The 19287-nt window shown below is 45.5% G+C and overlaps 1 protein-coding gene across 1 annotated transcript; it reads right to left on the bottom strand.

Annotated features, from left to right (window-relative positions):
* Positions 1 to 509: 509 nt before the first annotated feature.
* Positions 510 to 18721, bottom strand: FAM83F (family with sequence similarity 83 member F). The gene is made up of 5 exons (XM_009902473.2): positions 18251 to 18721; positions 14386 to 14553; positions 6693 to 6814; positions 5432 to 6144; positions 510 to 574 (listed from the first exon to the last, which is right to left on the bottom strand). Exons 1-5 carry the CDS (start codon positions 18704 to 18706, stop codon positions 510 to 512), a joined length of 1524 nt encoding a protein of 507 aa, XP_009900775.1. The 5' UTR covers positions 18707 to 18721.
* Positions 18722 to 19287: the final 566 nt, after the last annotated feature.

Raw genomic sequence — 19287 nt, forward strand, 5'->3', positions numbered from 1 at the left:
CTACAGGAAGATTCCTTGTGGAGACAGGCTTGCTACACTCTCTGTAAACATTCCTTTTTCGCCCAGATTTTGCCACTTTGATTTGATTTAGCCTCCCAGCCAGTCAGAGCAATACATTTCTGCAGTGCAGTAGAGTAAACAATGCAACACAGTGATCCTGAGTCTGTAGCTAGACAGACTGAAGTAGCAGCACAAGTAAGTCAGAAAATCTCCTGCATTTATCTGGACACAGAGCAAGCTCTGAGACCAGTCATCACAGTTGGTTTTGCATGTAAAATGTGTGCACACAGACACAAGGACTCATACATTCATCACTAACCCCCACTTAAGGGACCAACCATCCAAAGTCTGCACTTTGCCCAGTAAATGTGCTTTAACTGGGAGTGCTAGGTGCATCCAGGACTGTGCAGTAGCTTTACAGACCACTGCATGAGGACATGGCTGTAGGTTCAAAATCAATCAAGAGGTTATGTTCCAGCTTGCTCGGTTCTCCAGACGATGCTTCCCAATCAAGACAACACACAGGCAGATTGTTTGGTTTTATCACTCAGAGTGGAGTTTGGACCCAGGTTACCTGGAATGAAAAGAAGTTAAAGGAATGTTAAGTAAATAAGACCTGGAGAAAGTTTGGACTTGGGCTTCAATCCTCTCTCATTATTCACTATATACTTTGTGTTAGACATGCATGACTCTGCAGTCTCTCATGGTTTTATTTCCTATCACTGTGAAGAGAAGAGACATTAAAATAAGAACAAATTCAGAGTACACTGTGGAAAAAAAACCACTGGAGAAGTATTTATGGGTTTTGGCCTGTACCCAGGCTAGCTTCAGAGATGTTCTCAAGTCCCAACTGGCATTGAAAAACAGTATGGCCATGACTTGGGTGGGAGGTTTTCCTGAGGCATGGGGGAAAAAACCAAAAAAGGCAAGGCAGGTAATCCACTCTGTTTGATTCCCACACATTCAAAGCAGAGGTTTCTTCACAGCCCATTTTACACGTGTGCCAGTGTTAACAGGTGCCACTGTTTCCACCACTTTCACCAGTACTTCCACTTAGAAGACAAATTCTGAGGCCTCAGGGTCTCTCACTTAAGGAGCACAGAATACCACCCCAGTTTTCTATCATCCTAGTTTTTGCCTCTGCTCCCCTTATGGATTCATTCTGCTCCAACTGTTCCTTTCAGCACTTGCACTGCAGTCTCATCTCTTTCATTACAGCCAGCTGTTGGTCTGGATGCTCTACCCTATGTTTGCAGGATTTGTACTACAGTGTGTTTTGCAGAGGCAAGTGAGGGAGCTCCTCTGTGCTCTGAGCTCAGCAAGGCTCACATAACCTCTAGCCCAGGGCAGTAGGTACTGAGGGGGCTGCCGTGTAGCTTGCAGACAGTCTGAACAAGGGCAGACCCCACTCAGGTATTTGTACAGAAGAAATGTACATGTGCATCTTCCAAGCAGCTGGAGCCAGTGGGCAGTAGGACACTGATAACAGGGAGGGAAAACTGCCACAGCTTATACTGACATGCTACTGAGAAGTCTCAACCTTGCTAAAATGAGGGAGCTTTCAACCCAAGCACTGCCTCTGAACTGGACCTCAAGTGAGTAATTTTTCAGGTCACTCTTTTGGGTATTGCCACTTTTGCTTTTGGGGATTTGATCAATGTTTTCCTCAACCATAAGTGATGGGGAAAAGAAGAGCTATCTGCTCTCCCTCTCCTTCTCTTCACCTTCTTCCACACTGCAGCTTCTTGATATCCATGTGAAAGGCTGCACTGCAACCTGCCCTCACTTTTGTGACTGCTCTGTATGCTACTGCCTCATCCCCACACCTCCCAATGGCATTTCACTCTACCTCCTGCCCCCTCTTTGATCCATTCTGTACTGTTTATCATTACTCCTGCCTCTTCACCACTCCTGTTCCCTTCCCAGTCTGTATAACATTCAAGACCCCTACCTTTCCTTTCAAAAGTGTCTGTTCTCTGCTTAATCCCAACTCTTTTATTCTTCTCACTTTCTACTCTTTGTCATCCAACCTTTTTCTACAGATCCTACCACATTTAGAGCACTCACTCTCCTTCTATGTACCAAACAACCTTCCAGTCTTTCTCTATAGAAAAGAAGCTGAAAATTCCAATTACCACCCACCCATGATCCCACTTTGGCTGAAAAACACTGGTGATAAGTAAGCAGCTCTTTCTGTGCTAATGCAGTGCTCAGTGTAAATTACTTTTCTTGTTGTAAGAAGCACCCAAAAGTGAAACACAAAATCCTGCTGTTAACTATATGCATTCAGCAACCAACAGTCATGAGGGGCAAAGGCCAATGAATGGAGCAGCTGAGGACAGCAGACCCTTCTGAACGAGATCATTTTGCTTCTTGCAAGGGAGACAATAAAACAAAAAGCCAGCACCTTCTGAAGGCTCACAGCTTTCAAACCCTTGCAGCATTTCCCAGAAACTGCACATAGATGTCAGTGTCTTTGCTGATCACAGCCTGCAGCTTAAAATTAACAAGATTCTGGTCAGGTTCAGAGCTCCTGCTCTTGCGTTCCTAAGTGGGAAACAGTGAAATTCAAGAGTTGTGTCAATTTGACAATGTGGCTTAAGAAAGCTTTGTAAGACAGCCTCTGTGCAGTGTGCTAGGACAACAACTCAGGATGTTAATTCAGACACTTAGCATGGCACATTACTCTCTGTAGCCCTTGTATTTCCCAGACTCTCAGTTCTGACTTGTAGGTATCCTTTCCTAGCATGTAAATACCGAGTGAGATGCTCAGACTCTGCTGCAGAACACACTTTCATCACTTCAGTTCCCAGTTCAGATTCTCTTCATCACTGTCTGCTTTTACAAGACTGAACCTGACCTTTAGCCTGTCTGAATAATGTCTTTCAATTACTCTGTGAGCTACTTGGGGCGTGGATCTGGTCTCTCTATGCATTTGCAAGGTGGGATGTGTCTCTGTGGTGCTACAGAATTAATAGTGACTTTGTGAGATGTGTGCACAGCCAGGCCCACAGGGCTTAAGTGTGCTGTTTAATCTTTACAAAAGGTAAGGGCAGCTATTTCAAACTGTGAAGCTCTGAATAATTGCATCCTAACCTGACTGCATACCAAGCACCTTCTCCTTCTTTCATTTCCATTTCTTACCTCCCTTCTGTCGCCCAGAGTATCACAGTTTTCACTAGGCCTGCTCAAAGGCGACCCAAACATTTAAAACTAAGCCAGTCTTACAGTTGCCCAAGAACAAAGTGCCTCTATTCCATGACCATCTTCCAAGATTTTTTTATTCAATCCTAATGAAGCATGTGCTACTGATAAGTAGCTGCAGGATCTCCTGGGTAACTAATTTTTTCCCCAGAGTCTCCATCTTCCTAATGTGCCCTCTTACCACTTTGGGATCACTAGAGAAGCTGTCTCTCAAGAACAGTGATTTAATTCAAAAGCAACACCCTAGCAGTGAGCTTCCTCCAGCCTTTTACAACAGCAGATGACCTAAGTTTACTTACACCATACTTCAAAGCTGTGGAGACTCCCATTGCCACCATGAACAGGCATTCTCAATTTGCATAAAACAAACAAAAAAACCCCCACTTGCATGGACTCTTTGGAAAGACTTATTAGGGCAGGAAGTGCACAGCAGGAAGGCTGGTGTGCTGGACCTCTGCCCCTTCCCTCCACCTATTCTCAATTCTTCCTTCCGCTTTATTGAAAGAGGTGACAGCCCTCAGGAAGCAGCAGTGGCAATAAATAAAACCTGAACATAATAGCATGATAGTGTCTTTGTGGAAATAGGCCAGACTGAGCATCAGCCTGTCTGGCACTCATCCACTGTGTTAAAAGGAACAGGAACGTGCCGGCTGCCCTGGCTGTGCTATGTCCCAGAAGGGCACAGCACCCCCTTGAGACATCCAACTAGAGACGTCCCTCCCTTGCATGCCTTAACCTGGGCCTAATTTCATCACAACATTGTGGGAACAGTGCACTGTCTGCTTTTAAATAGCTGACAGTGAGAAACGTAGGGAATCTCTGATATTGTGAAGTGCTGACAAATCGCAGATGACACAATTCTCTGCTTCTGTCACTAGAGGGTAGTGCAAGCCCTCAGGTCCGTGTCTCAAGGAGGAAATGCCCATACATCTCCCTATAGATCTTCACTGATGCTGTTTTTCCTGGCTCTGAGGAATGGGGGCCAGCAGCATATGCTGTAGGTACTCAAGACAAAAAGTGATTTGGAGAGATCTCTTCAGACCAGGGTTTACTTCTGCACCCCCAAATGCCAAACACACGCTGTACAATGGATCTACGAGCCTTAAATAAACTATAGAGGCCTTCTTAGACTTCCTCTCTGCTGTTCCCTTAGCATTTTTGAATCTGTCCTTCATTCATCCAGAAATATTTCTAAGAACCTAATAAATTGTTGTTGCTGACCTTCCCAATACCGTGCTTTTCTCTCTGGTCTCAGGAGAATGTCTTTCCATTTCAAACCATGGCAGTCTCAAGGGAATTCAGTTTCTTTACGCCTGCATTTAGCATTCATCAAAGCACAGAATGGTCTATAGTTAGACAAGTTGAGGAGAAATTTCCCCCCTGGAACTGGTTTATTTTCCTGCTTGTGCAGGATTTATTGACACCCAGCACAGCTTGCTGAGAGAGGAGGACGACCAGGCTGAAAAGCCCAATCTGACAAAACATCTAAAAGTTGGGAAGATAGCTATGAAACCATAAATGGGGAAGAATCTTCATCATCTGTGTCTTAAACCAGATGAATCCCTGGAAGGAGTTAGTGAAAATACCAATCATGCATTAGAAAAGAAAAAAAACCTTGAGATCTAGTACTTTGTTGGAGGTCCCTTCCAGAACAAACCATTCTATGATTCGATGATTCTCCACAGCTTCTATTTTCACAACCCTCTCCCTCACTTCAGAAGGTGATAAAGGAGCAAATTGAAACTTCTGCCCTCTCTTCCACTCCTGCTTCCTCACCTCAACATAAACACATCTATTTTCCTGACTAAACCCCAATGAAGAAAGGAAGGGTTACACTGAAAATCTGTCTGCACCCTGCTAGCCACAACAACACTGAACACTGCTGCTGTTTATTAGGGCAGTGCCCTTCATGAACTGCAGACACAACCTATTTTACACAAGGAGACATTCACCTTCCTCTCCCTTTGTCCCATATCCGCTTGCTGGTAAGTATGAGAAACATTTACATGAGAAGTACTTTACAATCCGACTGCCAGTAAACTGCCTTCAACTTACATTGCCTCTATCATTTGATACAACTTCCTCTCTTCTTTGACCCTGCTTATTTTAGTACAGAGGAAGTAACCGGATCTGCTCACAGGTGCCTATATTGGATATGCCTGCACCAACCAGTCAAACTCAAAGCGAGGGCCACAGAAGCAGAACACGCTGGTAGAAGAGGTTTTACCTGGGATGTCTCCAGCGCTCCGAACGCTGGCATGGCCAAGGCTGAGCCGCTCGCATTCCAGTTTCGTGTTCCCAAGGTCTTCTCCTGAATGTCCTTCACTGGCAAAAGAATTGGCCTCAATGCTCGAGCCTGGAGATCGTTTGGCCTTGCGACTGAAAATGCCGCTGGCGAAGCGCTTTCCCTGCTTTGAGCTGGCCTGCACATCTTCTTTCTTGATGTCGCGAATGGACTCTCGGGATTTGGATTTATTTTTCAGGTCCATGTGGAGCCGGGAGAACAGTTTCTGAGGGCTCCGATTCAGCCTGTTAAAGTTCTCCAGAGGTGGATCAATTTCTGGGTACTCTTGCTCCAAGGTAATTAAGTCATTCAGAAACTTATTTAACCGTTTCTTTGACTCACTGGTTTCCTCCTTTTCCATGTTCCCCTGATGATCCTGCCTGTGACGTGAAGCCCAGAGCATCATTTCGCCACGGGTTGCCCCTGCCACTAAACCGTACTTAGGGTTAATAAACTTCCGAGCAACGGTAGAGGAATGAAGGCCTGGCTTCCCAATTCCGAGAAGGATTGGGTTAGCAATGCCCAGTTCCTTGTAGAAATTAACTTCCTCTGAGATGGCATAGAGCTCACGGAACTCAATGTCGAACATCTCCACGTGCTGTCCTGTCAAGACCAGCAGGATGTTTCTGTCGATGTGGGATGAACTCCATGTGAAGCTAGGAGTAGGAAACAGAACCAACATTAGGTTTTTGGGTGCACACTTGACTTAGCCCACCTTAACAATAGCCAAGACAGTGCATGGGAATTTGTAGCATTAGGCCGTCTGCCTATAGGTCCTTGCCACAATGGGTCAGGACAGCTACAAGAAGTCCATTATTACTGTCCTTCATTAGACATGCAGACCAGATGTGGAAGAAAAGGCCCTAAAGCTCTGAAGTACACTTCACCCTTTTAAAGAAACAATGCTGTATCAGCAGTATGAGTCTCCAGACTAAAAACCTCACTGAAGAGAACTGAGCAGAGCAGATAGTGGGGAGTCCCTGCAGCATGGAACTAGCATGGGCATGTTTTGTTCTCCCAGGAGCAGCCCAAAGGTGCTCTATACCACCTCTCCTGTCGACCCACCCCAGTTTCTACAGATGCCACACAGATTACAGAGGCTGGGATAACAAAAGGAATGACATGGGAAGAAGGCTCTCAAGCGTAGCCACAAGCCATTCTTGACACAAAGAATGTAGTTTTGCCTTAAGCAAGAGCAACCCACCTGTATGATCCAGTGGCCACCTTTTCACCATCCACCATCAGGAATCGGGATGCCAATGTACCTCTGATCTTCCCTGCTGGCATGTAGAACCCAACTCCTGTCACAGAACGTATCCGGATGTTCTAACAGGGAGGTGAAAAGACAAAATGTCACAGTAAATAGGGCAGAGAATTAGATAATTACCAGCTCCAAGTCTTAACATGTCACTCACATTATCTCACTACTTCTACAGCTCATTTTCTACCAGCCACCAGAAATCAGAAGGGCTGCAGAAAGGAAAGCATAGTGTCGTAAGACCTGCTGTTACCCCCTGCCTATGCAAGTCACTCCTCTCCATTGCTTTATAGCCCTGTGCAATGGGTCAGCATCTTTGTAACCCTGCCAGCAGCCTTCAGCTATTCATCTTAACCCACTGGCAAGACAATGCTTTCAAAATCAAACAATCCTCCGCCTCCAGTCCTGTGCTGTAGCTCACAAGGCCCAACCCAGTTCAGGGGAATGAATCAGAGGAAGCTCTGAGTCACATCAACACTCTGAGCCCTAATCCCTACTCCACAGCACCCATGAGCACTTCTACAGATTACGTTAGCAGGACCACAAAACCAAGGAATTTTGCAACACCTGTGCCCTGCAAAGGACACAGTTACTTGGAGGGTAATGTATGAGCCAGGTCTCTGTCAGCTCCTTTTTGTGTTTGTGTTATGATTCCTAGCAACACATGGCCTAACAAAACTGGGAAAATTAGAAGACAACAACGTAATTATTACAGAAGAGAGGGAGAAACAATCCTATTGCTCAAAAGATAGAAGTTTCATGTCTGGTTTAACAAAAGGAGAGCCCTGACCTTTATAATTTTGCTGAGAACCCCCAACAGCTACAGTGGCCACCCAGATTCCTCACCATTCCATGGAGAGTGACAAAACACAGAACTTGTTTTTGAACGAGTCCTGTAAGTGTCTCTACTGATGTCCTGAATAGATCAACAAACAATTTCTGAAGAAGAGGAAGGAAAAACTTCTCATGAAAAGAATGCAAGTAGTTAGAAAAAGAGAATACCTCTCTCCAAATCTCCCACCCAGCACCCTCTGGCCAGCAAGCCTGCAAGTACTCAAACAAAGGGCAGGGAAAACACAGATTCAACGTTACAGGATTTTCAACAACAGATGTGTGCCTGCACTTAACACATACTGCACAAGCAATCACTGGACTGGGTGTTAACTCTGCTCCTGGATCCTGGCTACAGGAGGCTGAATTGCCAAACTGCCTAACGTGAAACACCCTCCACTCCCCACCACCCAAAACATTGTCAGTGTAAGTTCAGAGCAAATTATCTTGTCACTCTGACACACAAATTGAGACCATTTTCTTCATTCCACCATCTGTTTCTGTAAGAATTCTTCACCAATGAAAAGCTAAAAGATATTGCGCTCCCGAGTAATAAAGCCAGGGGTAGGAGTCAGATAGTCCCAAGTGTAATCACAGTTCTGATGCTGTTCCCTGCCATGTTCTGGGAGAGTCAATTTGCTTTTGCTGCATTCTTCCCCTACCTGCAGAGCAGGAGAATCATGCAGACTTGGCTAATGCTAGCACAGCCTTGGATCCCACAAAGAGCCAAGTCCTATTATTACAAACCTCACTGACAGCTTAAATATTGATAGGCTATAGAAATCAGCATGCAGGAATGAGTGGTTAGAGGAATGCAGATTGCTTTCAAAAGGCATTTTTCTGAATATAACTCTTACCTTTTGAATCTGCTCCCATTTGCCCACTACAGTACAGCAGTGGCAGCACAAATTCTGACTAACAGTAACTGATGATATTACTATTTTGCATTCTTCTATTACTCGATCTGTCTGGAGCCCTGTGTGGGCATTAGCTAATTAAGGCTCCCAACACTGCTGAAAGTATTATTACCCTGTTTTAAAGGCGAGAAGCCTGAGAGAGAAAAAGGTGAAGTGACTTGCCCAAGGCCTAGCAATGAGTCATAACGTGTGGGATGCTGACTGCAGGTTGGGTAGAGCACAGGAGAAAGGGTGCCCTTTCCAGTATTTGGAATCACATTTTAGTTGGCTGACTGATCAGCCAAAAGATTCTCTTTTTTTTTCCCCTTGCTGAGTAAAGTTGCATGTGGGATTTGCCAAATCATGGGATATTGACTGCAAGTGACAAAAAAGGACATTTGTTCTTCAAATCAGGCAACAGCTCTGGAAGTCACACACCGTTGTGAATCCAGAAGTACCGGCCCGTGTGAACACAAAGCTTCCTGGTGTGTTACAAGCGTGTGCTTTATTGTGTTTGCACGTTCTGTCACCTTCTTGTGGGGGAAAGAAAGCACACATGAATTCCTGCAGTAACTGAGCTACACATGACACTCAGAAAGGCAGAGAGGAGACCGAACCGAACAGCTGAACGCATCAGCCTCCTTGAACAAAGTAGGCACAGCAGTGCATAAATACATCTTGAAATGCAGAAAACAAGCACAAAGTCATATAAACATCCAGTCACTTAACAGGTTATTTGTATAATGTTTTCTGCCTTGAAGGATCTTGGAGCATTTGTAGATGAATATCAAGCTGCACAGAGGAGGAACAAGCTTGGATTCACGTACTGAAAGCTCCACAATAACAACAGAGGAAAGATGAATATAAATGAGGTGAGATTGCAGTCATTTGGGGGGTGGGGGGGTTGTCACTACTGTTACAGTAGTAATACATATTTTGGGTAGAGGACCAGTTAGGCCACCAGACAGAAGTGACCCCTCCAGTTCTGTATTCTGGCAGGTTTGTCAAACCCTAGCTTATGAAAGCTGCAGTCTGCATACCACGTTTCCTTTATTGAGGCCTGCACCACTCCTCATCTCAAGCAGTGACTAATGTCTCCGTGGCAGCAACTTAATACAAACTGGTTAACAGGCAAGCCTGACAGACCATCCTAATAAAAACAGTGAAGGAAGCAGTCTGTCTTGCCTTATTATGACACACATTTAAACCTCACCCCGAATCCACAAAAAGTTAGATTGGACTCAGTTTAGAAAGTCAGTAACAGCCCATGTTGTGACTGACACTTAGTTGTCAATTGACAGACCCAGTCAATAATGCTCACAAGCAGGGCTAGAGATGGGGGGATACACAGGATAGACTCTGAAGGGAAATATATTTCCACCAGGGAAACCTGTGTGTACCTTCCCTCCTAGAACAACCACTGATACATACATTGCAAAGCAAGCAGGAATCTTTATTTCAAGCTGGGATGGATGAACAGCCTCTATAACCAACACATGTAAAAGAGGTTAAGGAGAGGCAACAGTAAAAAGTAGTGGCTGGTATATGACAGTGACTCAACAGTCCTTTATATTGGCCATATTTTTCAAAATGTGGAGATCCCCTTTCTGTCATCTGTAGAAAAACCAGATCAGTTCAGTCAACAGAACCTGCTGGGAAAGCCTCTGCCCTTTGTTTTGTTCCATGACTCTTTCACCTAAGCACAGGGCTGAGAAGCGTGCCCCAGATGCCCATTGTTTCCCACTTTACAACCCTAGATGGAAGTACCACAGAAGGCAAAAACAAGAAGAGAGAGATGGGATTCATGTGGCCAGGACCACAGCAATAACAGTAAAGGATTCTTTTCTTATTCATGGTCTGTAAGATTCTCATTTCTGATGATCAAACATCCAGGTCAGAGGGATGGGGAGTAGGTGCTCATCTCGCACCGGCAGACAAAAGCAGCCACAATCTGGAAGAAGTCACAAAGTAATGCAGGGAAATACTGTGGACTTACCCTATATTTGCCTTGAACTGGTTTGGAAAAGGCAATGCTTGCTGACAAAAGAGTAAAACTTGCAGGTATTCAAGTACCATACCAGCAGCAAGCTGGACCTGGTCTGCCAAGGTCATTACCGGGTCTTATTTATTTGGGTCTTTGCAAAAAGACTACAAGTAGCCTCCAACAGTTCTCTAACAGGTAATTAAAAACAGCAGCAGCACTGCAGCTTTGCCCCCACTTGAGTTAGGAATCAGTGAGGAAAGACATAAAATACTGAAATTAAATTCCTAAACTTTCCTAGGCAGAAACTTCTAAGAATTCCTGCAGTGAGGTGAGGAACTTCTTACAGGTTGGGAAAATGAATGTAAAAGTTAATAGGAAGGTGAACTGCCTTGACATAACTCGTTCCCTGGGCTTGTTTGGGACTCTCTGTCTTTAAGCAGGAGTGTCTGTTACTGGGGTCTTGGTTAGAAGAAGGATGGGGAGAAGGAGAACTCATCTAAAAATGGGTGAGAACAACATGAGGACTTTTGGGGCCTATGAATTTTGTATTGTATTTTGGGGCCATGTATTGTATTGTATTTTGTATTGTATTTGGGGGCTATGAATTTTGTATTGTATTTTGGGGCCATGTATTGTATTTTGTAGGTATGAATTTTGTATTGTATTTTGGGGCCATGTATTGTATTTTGTACTGTGTTTGGGGCTATGAATTTTGTATTTTATTTTGTATATGAAGCTTGATTCATTGTGATCGCCGAAGAACTCTCTTGTGTCACACATAACAGAAGTCTGGCAAACCATGTCCTGTAGGCTCAGGAAGCCATATGACTCATACACACACTCTTACTAGCACGCCAGGATGAATGTGCCAATGGTTGAACTTAAATGCATTCCCAGTGATCTCTGGCCTTCAGAGAAAAATTGAGGTTTTTCTCATTTCATGCTTGGAGTCAGCAAAGAACTTTCTTTGCTGAGTGAGGTGCTGTCTTCCTGCAGCAGTTTCTCTCCTCTGAGACTGTCAGCAGATCAAAATGATAAAAACCCAAAAATTCAGTGAAAATACCCAGCACTGTGTGTAGACATAGGCCCAAACCCAGTGCTGACAGTAAATCTCTGCAGTGGATGAACAGGGCAATGGAAACAAAAAGTCAAGAATTACAGAACAATCTGAGCATCTGGTGGTGACAGAAGACAGAGTAAGTATCCTCACCCTGCAGCACTGACAGCCCATGCTAATGTGTCATTTCTTTCTCCTTTTTCCCTGGGATCAGAACTTGCCTCTAAACCTTAAAGATACATCCCACACTGTTGCAACGTTCTGAGAAAAAGCCGCTCTGTAAGTCTTGCACCAGCTTTCCAAAGGAAAGGTGGGAAGAAGGGCAGAAAGGAAGAGTATGCAGTTATTTTGCTGACAAACTGTGGCCCACTGACGAAAATCTTTTAGAAGAAAGCAAAATAGTCACACAAAAAAAGCAATGTAAGGAGAGAATGTTTTCCCCATTGCTGAAAATCTGTAGAATGAACTCAGACATCAAAGCAGAGGTGAGGAGAAAGATGTCATAAATAAGAAGTGGATGAGTGATAGAGTTAGTTGCTCTAGAGTTTCTCCTTCTCCTCTCAGCAATTCCAGCATCCTCTGTGACCAAGCAGTGTAGGACAAAATGATTCTACCTGAATAAGATCAGAGGATCAGCTTGCTTACTTGCTTACTTAAATCTGGCTCTTAACAAGAAATGTTCAAACTGTAAGTTTGATAAAAGTTCAAAAGTTGAACAACAAAAGTTCAAAACATCAATGAGAAGGGGATTGAGGGAGTCCTCAAGGTGAAGTCTTAACCTTGCTCAAAATTCCTTTGCTTATCTAAAGCCTGGTGTCAGGAGAATCACTGTGTGATGACTTCTGCCTGGGCAGTAGCATAAATACACCCAAAGCAGCTTTGGGTGGGATACTAAGAGGCCACCTTCCTTGAGAGGCAAATTACCTACTTCCCCTTACAGGAAGGCCTTTCCCAGAACTTCCAAAGTCCCATAGACAGAAATAAATGGCACTGACCTTTATAAGATTAACTAAAGCCTTAACCATGCTGAAAAAGAATACAACAGCCTTTAGGGGAATTTAAGATACAAGCATGAGATATCAGAGAAAACAGGGGGGAAAACTTTTGTTTCCTTTTGGACAGCACTCTGGGCTGGAACTCTGCAGAAGAATGAACAACTATGTAAAAAAAGGATATCAAGAAGTTCTCAGTGGATCTCCTTTAGCTCAGCTTGTATTTGAGCTTTTATTTAGTTGAAGAAGTCTAGTGAAAAACATAGCAACAGTGGGTGTAAGAGAAGGGAAGCACAGAAGAGACACAGAAGAGTTTTCTCCTGCTTTTGATTGCACCAGGTTGAACTCTGCCTCTTTGGAAAGAGCTATGCAACTAGGCTGCTGCAGGATGTAGTCACTGTTGTCACACGAGTGGTTTTGGTGTGTGAAGTTCGTGTAGATACCTATGAAGAAAGAGGTAAGAGGAAGAGCAGAAAGGGGCCACTTACTGTTTAAAGGCAGAACACAGACAAAAAGGAACTTGCCTCTTCAATAGCATTCAACCTTTCCCAGAATGCCAGGGCATCTTTTCATTCACTCCATCCAGGAGTTAAAATACGTGGCACCAAAGGCATTATTCCTGCACATGATGACATGGTGAGAAAAGTACTGGGAAACAAGTACCAGAGCAAATGGTACTACTGCTGGGATTTCACAGATGTGTACCAGAGACTCAAACCTAGGCCACATCATACTGCTGAAGCTTGAAACAGGACTAATATAATGGTATCTGCCTTGCTTTCAAAGACACAAGAGGAAAGGAACTTCCATCTCTGTTTTGGAGAAAGATGAGAAAGCTGCTCGGCTGGATGTCTTTTTTGATGAAGTCCAGAAACTCAGAGCAGAGTGGTAGTTCACAAGAGCACTGTTCAGATATATGCAAGTCATTTTCTTCCAGATTTAAGATGGGTCTCTTAGAATGGTAAATGCAAGCCTCTATAATCTTCAGAGCTTTTTGACTTTTGGTTGTGCTTTTTGAAAAGAAAAATAAAATCAATTGGGTATTTATGGAAGATCTGCCCTTTCTCCAGGCAAAAAGGCACTTTGGTTCTGTTCCCACTGCTCAGAAGAGTTAGATTACAAGAAGGGCTAGTCTGGCACCCCATAGTTTGTTTCCAACCCAGCAACTTTTTTTGGTACACAGAACAAATCTGTAGTAATGACAGTGACAAAAAAAACCCCACCATGAAAAATCAAGGAATGCAATGCTAACTGTGAACACACAAAGGAATTCAGTGTGTACATAATGGAATGAGAGCCTACTGGGGCTGCTTCTGCCAGCCGAGCTAGGCTAACTGCTCTGTTGTGCTGCACGCACTGTATGGAGGCATACTCTGATAGGGAACTTGGCAGCAGCCATGGCCTTCAGTCTGTTATGTTCTCAGGCAAAGGAGGACTACACACTCATTCACCCCAAGATGATCACTGCTGGATAGGAAAGACTTCATTTCACAAAGTGTATGTGTCCTGTAACTGGGATCCATGCAGACAACAACTCGAAATGCTACTCCAGACTCTAGTTTGAATCCTTGCGTAGGAGACTCACAAGAATTTCCTGAGAGAATTTTCTTCCAAACCAGGACTTTTTAGGTCATAAGAGCCAAGAAACTACATATACCCTTATCTCACAAGAAAGGCCAAAAATCCAAATCTTTCCTTCCTCTTCTCTTCTGTATTAGCAGGACACTCTCTTATCCCTCTTATCCATCAATGTATAAGTGCTGTAGTGTGACTTGTAGAGAGGAAGAAACGTGTTTGCCTATGCAAATGAGTTCCAAGATTCATTACAACTGGAAAAGGCCCCTGACCTGCAGGAGACAGTGGTTCAGTATGATCTTACCCGGATCTGCAAGTCACTGAGGTCAAGGCATCTGCACATTTCCAAGAAGAGCTTCACACCCTCCTCGTCTAGGATAATATAGACTGGGATCCAACGCTTATATGCTGCGTCAACAATATCACGGAAGATATCTCGGTCTGTAAACACATCCATGACCACTGCAATAATCTGGAAACAAGAAGACAGTAAACAGACAACTGAATAAAACATTAGGAACTGAATGAGAGGCCCATCATAATGGTGCAAAATAAAAGGGAGCACTGAGACCAGGATATGGAGGAGGGGGACATAGGGAAGACAAGAGTACAGCGATGTACGTGCCCAAGCACTACCGATTCGTAATTTGCTGGCTTAGCTCCTGCTGCACTTTGAAAGGAACTTAATAAATGTCTTTGAAAGTTCTCCTTCTTCTAGGGTAAGATGACCTATTTCATCAGCCTGAAGAACACCAAAGCCAGATACTTAATTTTTGCCTCTGTGTTGTGAAACTTTTGTTGCCTTTGTAAGGGTTCACTTAAACAAAGAACACTGAAAACAGATTGAAAAAGTGACAGACACATTTCTAACACTTCATCAAAAGGTAAGTGATGGAAGAATGAATGTGCAGATGAATCAGGGCCTGAAGCTTCAGTCGTGGCACACAGTGCAGACAAAAAGAATTCTATTTACCTTTTTTCCCCAATTCACTGTGAGAAGTCTGCTCTCAGGGCTGGCTTCCTGAGGATCAAACATAAACACCTCATATTTGTCAGTAAGGTACTGGAGTAGGTGTTCCAGAGTTGGAGGCAAAATGCTGATTCTCCCTCTTCATATGTACATTTTTTTCTGTTATAAAAGTAATCCTCTTTCCAGACACAGATTTTACATAGAAACAAAAGGTGCTGACATCACAGACAAGCCTGAACATTTATAGGATGAGTAACAACAAACCCAAGGAGGTTACAGCCAACTTTAATGCTAATCTTACATGTTTTGTCATTTTCTCCCTTTCTCTATCTTTTACACCATCAGAAATATCAATTCACTTTTCTGCCTGAGTTATTCTCTCCATTTGAAAGGTTGTGAATGAAGAAGACTACTGTTTTCCTAGTCCATCTGGAAGGCACCACTTTGCCAGGTCAGAGCTCTCATGCTGACAGTATGCTGGGAGTAGAAGTGCCTCAATGTTAATTTCCCAGGTGCTGGGGTCACAGCGACAAGCTAAACTGTACTGGGGACTGCACCAGGATCAAACAGTAGGATTTTCTTCACTTGAAGTTTGGAAGAGGTGTGGCTCAAGTTTCAGGAGTCGCCTACAGAAGAGGGAATAATTCTCACCAGGGAGCTCTTTTCTTTGAAAAACGCCCTTGAACCAATTGCTTCTGGGAAAGTGACGCCACAGTAAACGTCCCCTGCTGAGCCTTTGCCTGTATGGCCAGCAACAACCAACAGGTCTGCTCCATCAGGCTCCTTCTGTCAACAGTGCTTACACAAGCTTTTCTTTGTTAGAAAACGACAAAAAGAGCTGACATATTTATGCTCATCCTAATACAGGTGAACCATGGGGAAGCTATATTATGCTAGTTCCTCAGTAACTTCTGCTAGGCAGAACCAGATTTCAGATCCTCCCTTGGTTCTCACTGCAGCATGATGCAGGGAATATTACCAGGACTTTGGAAAAGCAAAATACAGTTAACTTGTGCCACTTTATTCCTCAGCAACTTCACATGCATGCAGATTATAATTAAAGGCACAAGAAGTTCATACATTAATTCAGGCCTGTTATGCTCCCTCTCCCCTCCACACATTGTGGTATGGATGTGTTTAAGAGCCAGAATACCAGATAATATTCATCTGAAGAATATCCACATAGGGAATTGATCTAGCATAGATAGCAGGAGGGTGAAGTTTTCTTCCCATCCCTTCTGTCTGTAATGACTGCAGAAACTACACCACTTCCTGGGCACACCACTGATTGTTAGTACTGGCTTTGAAATAGGAAGGGATGGTTTCCTCCAGGCTTTGGGGTCCTGTGTTAGTTCAGACTTCTTTAGAAGACTGTGGACTAAACCCACGAACACTAGTTCTGCATGAAAAGCAGATGAGCTGCCTTGCAGATGGAGCTTCCAAGCCAGTAAAATGTGCAATGGGCAACCCCAGTTGTTATGTTTGTCTTCTCAAATGCCTGCTACAGCTGGTGATCTGTCAAGATCATGCCAGCAGCCTTCCCAAATACAGCAAGTCTGAGCATGAGTATCTACCCCTGCAATAAGTTTTCCCCACTCCTCTACCCATCCTATGGATAATACACTTATCTCTATGGCCCTTAGGTGTGCCTAGCTCTTCACAGGTATTTGAAGATTGGCAAGCATTAACTTGCCAATCTCATTGCGGCAAGGTAGCTTAACTAACATATGTTTGTAAAACCCTGATGATAAGCCACCCACAGACATGTGCCACATATTACTAGTACCCATTTAGACCTCCCCCCCAAAAAAACACCCAAACCCAAAAGCAACAAACCCCCACCCTCACCTGCTGAATAAAAAACTGCTACCTGGAGACTTTTTCAGCTCAGCTGAACACAACAGGTGTAGTTATCTATGAAAGGGGCCATTAAACACTCAAATGGCTGTTAAACATGAAACCACCTTTGGGCTGGGAGGGGCACAGTTCATCCAGTCAGGGAAAACATAAAAATCTACAAATTAATTATTTAGGTGCCAGGCACAGCTATTGAAAGAGCAATTTCCCACTCCTTGCACAGTCTGTAGAGGCATTTGTAGCAGCAGAAAGAAGATGTGAAGTCACACTACATCGGAGTGCGTGAATTTTACACCTTCTGGCTCTTCTGTATGACCGCCTCACACCCTTTGCTGGACAGGATTATGGGGTGTGCATGTATTCCTGTAAGCAGGTAGCTGAGGTGATGACCTGCTGGACTAATGCCTCTCTCAAAGTTTTGTGTTCCCAGCAGATTTGGTTTTAACAAGCCTGCCAAAGTTGTGTGTACAGTCCATGCTGCAGCAAAGCAGGGGAGCAGGAAGGAGGAAATAACTGGTGAATTAGAAAACATCAAAACTAGAAAGCAGCAACACCAAGAGCAAGAATGAAGTCTCTTACATTTTTATCCCCTTTTCCTATGAGGGATGTTAGCTCTGAAGATCTTTTCCTGGGTGATCTTCCCCAGAAACCTCACCCATACCTAGGAAAAAAAATCATCCTTGCCCCCACCTATTCAATGCAAGCTCTTGTAACATCATGGCTGGTTTGTTTTCTTGACAGAGGGGCATATCACCACTAACAGTCTTTTCCAGCAGAAGATAAATGGAAGAAGCAGTCACATAATGTCTGGATTCTGGCTACTTGCAGTCCAGGGTCAAGACCATAAAAAATAAACCCAGAAAACATTCCTCCCCCCAACAACTTTGTTGCCCTATGCTTAATGAGGGATACCTGCACATACAAAAGGGGTGGCTGTAACAGCATCACGACCTGCTTTCCCCTGAGCCAGGGAATCGTAATGGGACAAGACAAAGCCCTGTAGAAACCCTCAGTTGGGGCATGGAAGGGTGGATTCAGGGGCTTAACCCCATCCTGGGTACCAGCTTTGGCAAACCATAACATGACTGGCAACAAACCTCAGGGAAACCCCTGCCTGGTGGACACCAACCAGCCAGAGGGCCAACACACTCCCGCCGCTCTGGAAGGGGGTCAGAAAGGAAAACCAGGCTGTGAGAGACTCCCACCTCCCCTTCCCTCCACATGTCCCCACAGCCAGACCCTCGGCCCAGGTGCCCTCAGCCCAGGTGTGCATGCAGGCAGGGGTGGGTGTGGAGGGGTGGCCTGTCGAGGGTGCCCACTTCGTGTGGTGGCCAGGCCCTACCTTCTGTGCCTGCTGGATCATCTCCCGCACCACCTCCTTCAGGTGGGGCGCGTTCTCCTCCTTGCGGGGGTGCGTGAAGAGGACCACCCGGCTGATGCCGCGGTAGAAGGTCTTGTCGGTCCAGCCCAAGTCCAATGGGGGCACCTCCGTGTCTGAGCACTCGGGCCAGTAGGCCAGCGACAGAGTCTCGCCGCCGGGACCCCGCACCACCTTGCTGCCCTCCCGGGGGTCGTCATATCCCCGCCAGCTGCCCCGCAGGGCCTGCAGCTCACGACTGGAGAGAAAGTCACGGAGCTGCTCCTTCCTCAGCGCCTCCCGGTAGGCCGCCTCGCCCCGGGTCACCAGCACCTCCAGGGCCCGGCGCTGCTCCTCGCTGTAGTAGAACCGGGGCTGGGTCTCTGTCACCTTCTCGTTGACGTGTGACTCGTCCAGCAGGACCACCTGGGACTCCGCCATGCTGCCGGCACCCGCAGCGCCGGGAGGCTGCGGAAGGAGGGAAAGGCAGAGCCGGGACCGCCTCACCTGGCCTGCCCGAGCCCGCCCCGACGGGTGGGGCGGCCCCGCCGCCCTGTGCCGGCCCCGTGCCGGCCCCTCACGCTCCCCTGGCGCCTTGGGGACGCATCCGTCCCCTCTGCCTCATCCCTCTCTCAGACCCGTGTGGGGCCCCGGCCTCTGGGGATCGGGGTGACTGCCCCCTGGCATGGTGGGCACAGAGGTCCCTGACCACAGCGCTTGGAGGAGAAGCAGGCCTGAGCCGAAGGTGTATTTTGGCAAAAGGCTATTCAAGAGGGTTATCCCTCCTTTCTCACAGGTGGCAGCCACCTGAGGGTAGCTCATGGGGACAGGGGCAGAGGCACCATGGTAGCTGGATACAAGCTGTAGTCCACCAGCTGTAGCTGGTTGGTGGTGAGGTGTCTCAGACTGCCAGAGCAGCAGCAGCAGCTCAGTGATTCCCGAGCCCTGTTTACAGAGGGGAAGATGGCAGAGGGATTCGCCCAAGGCTGCCCAGCATGCTGGTGTCAGAGCTGGGAATGAAA

Source organism: Dryobates pubescens, chromosome 15 (assembly GCF_014839835.1).
Source record: "Dryobates pubescens isolate bDryPub1 chromosome 15, bDryPub1.pri, whole genome shotgun sequence".
Taxonomy (NCBI): Eukaryota; Metazoa; Chordata; class Aves; order Piciformes; family Picidae; genus Dryobates; species Dryobates pubescens.

Bases quoted from the DNA above. Each gene is read 5' to 3' on its own strand.
- FAM83F (XM_009902473.2), bottom strand. From the start codon at position 18,706: ATGGCGGAGTCCCAGGTGGTCCTGCTGGACGAGTCACACGTCAACGAG. The intron at 6,145-6,692 runs GTGGGTTGCTCT...TCCTACTCCTAG, and splicing joins GTGGCCACTGGATCATACAG to CTTCACATGGAGTTCATCCC. The intron at 575-5,431 runs GTAAAACCTCTT...TTTTCATTCCAG, and splicing joins GAGCGCTGGAGACATCCCAG to GTAACCTGGGTCCAAACTCC.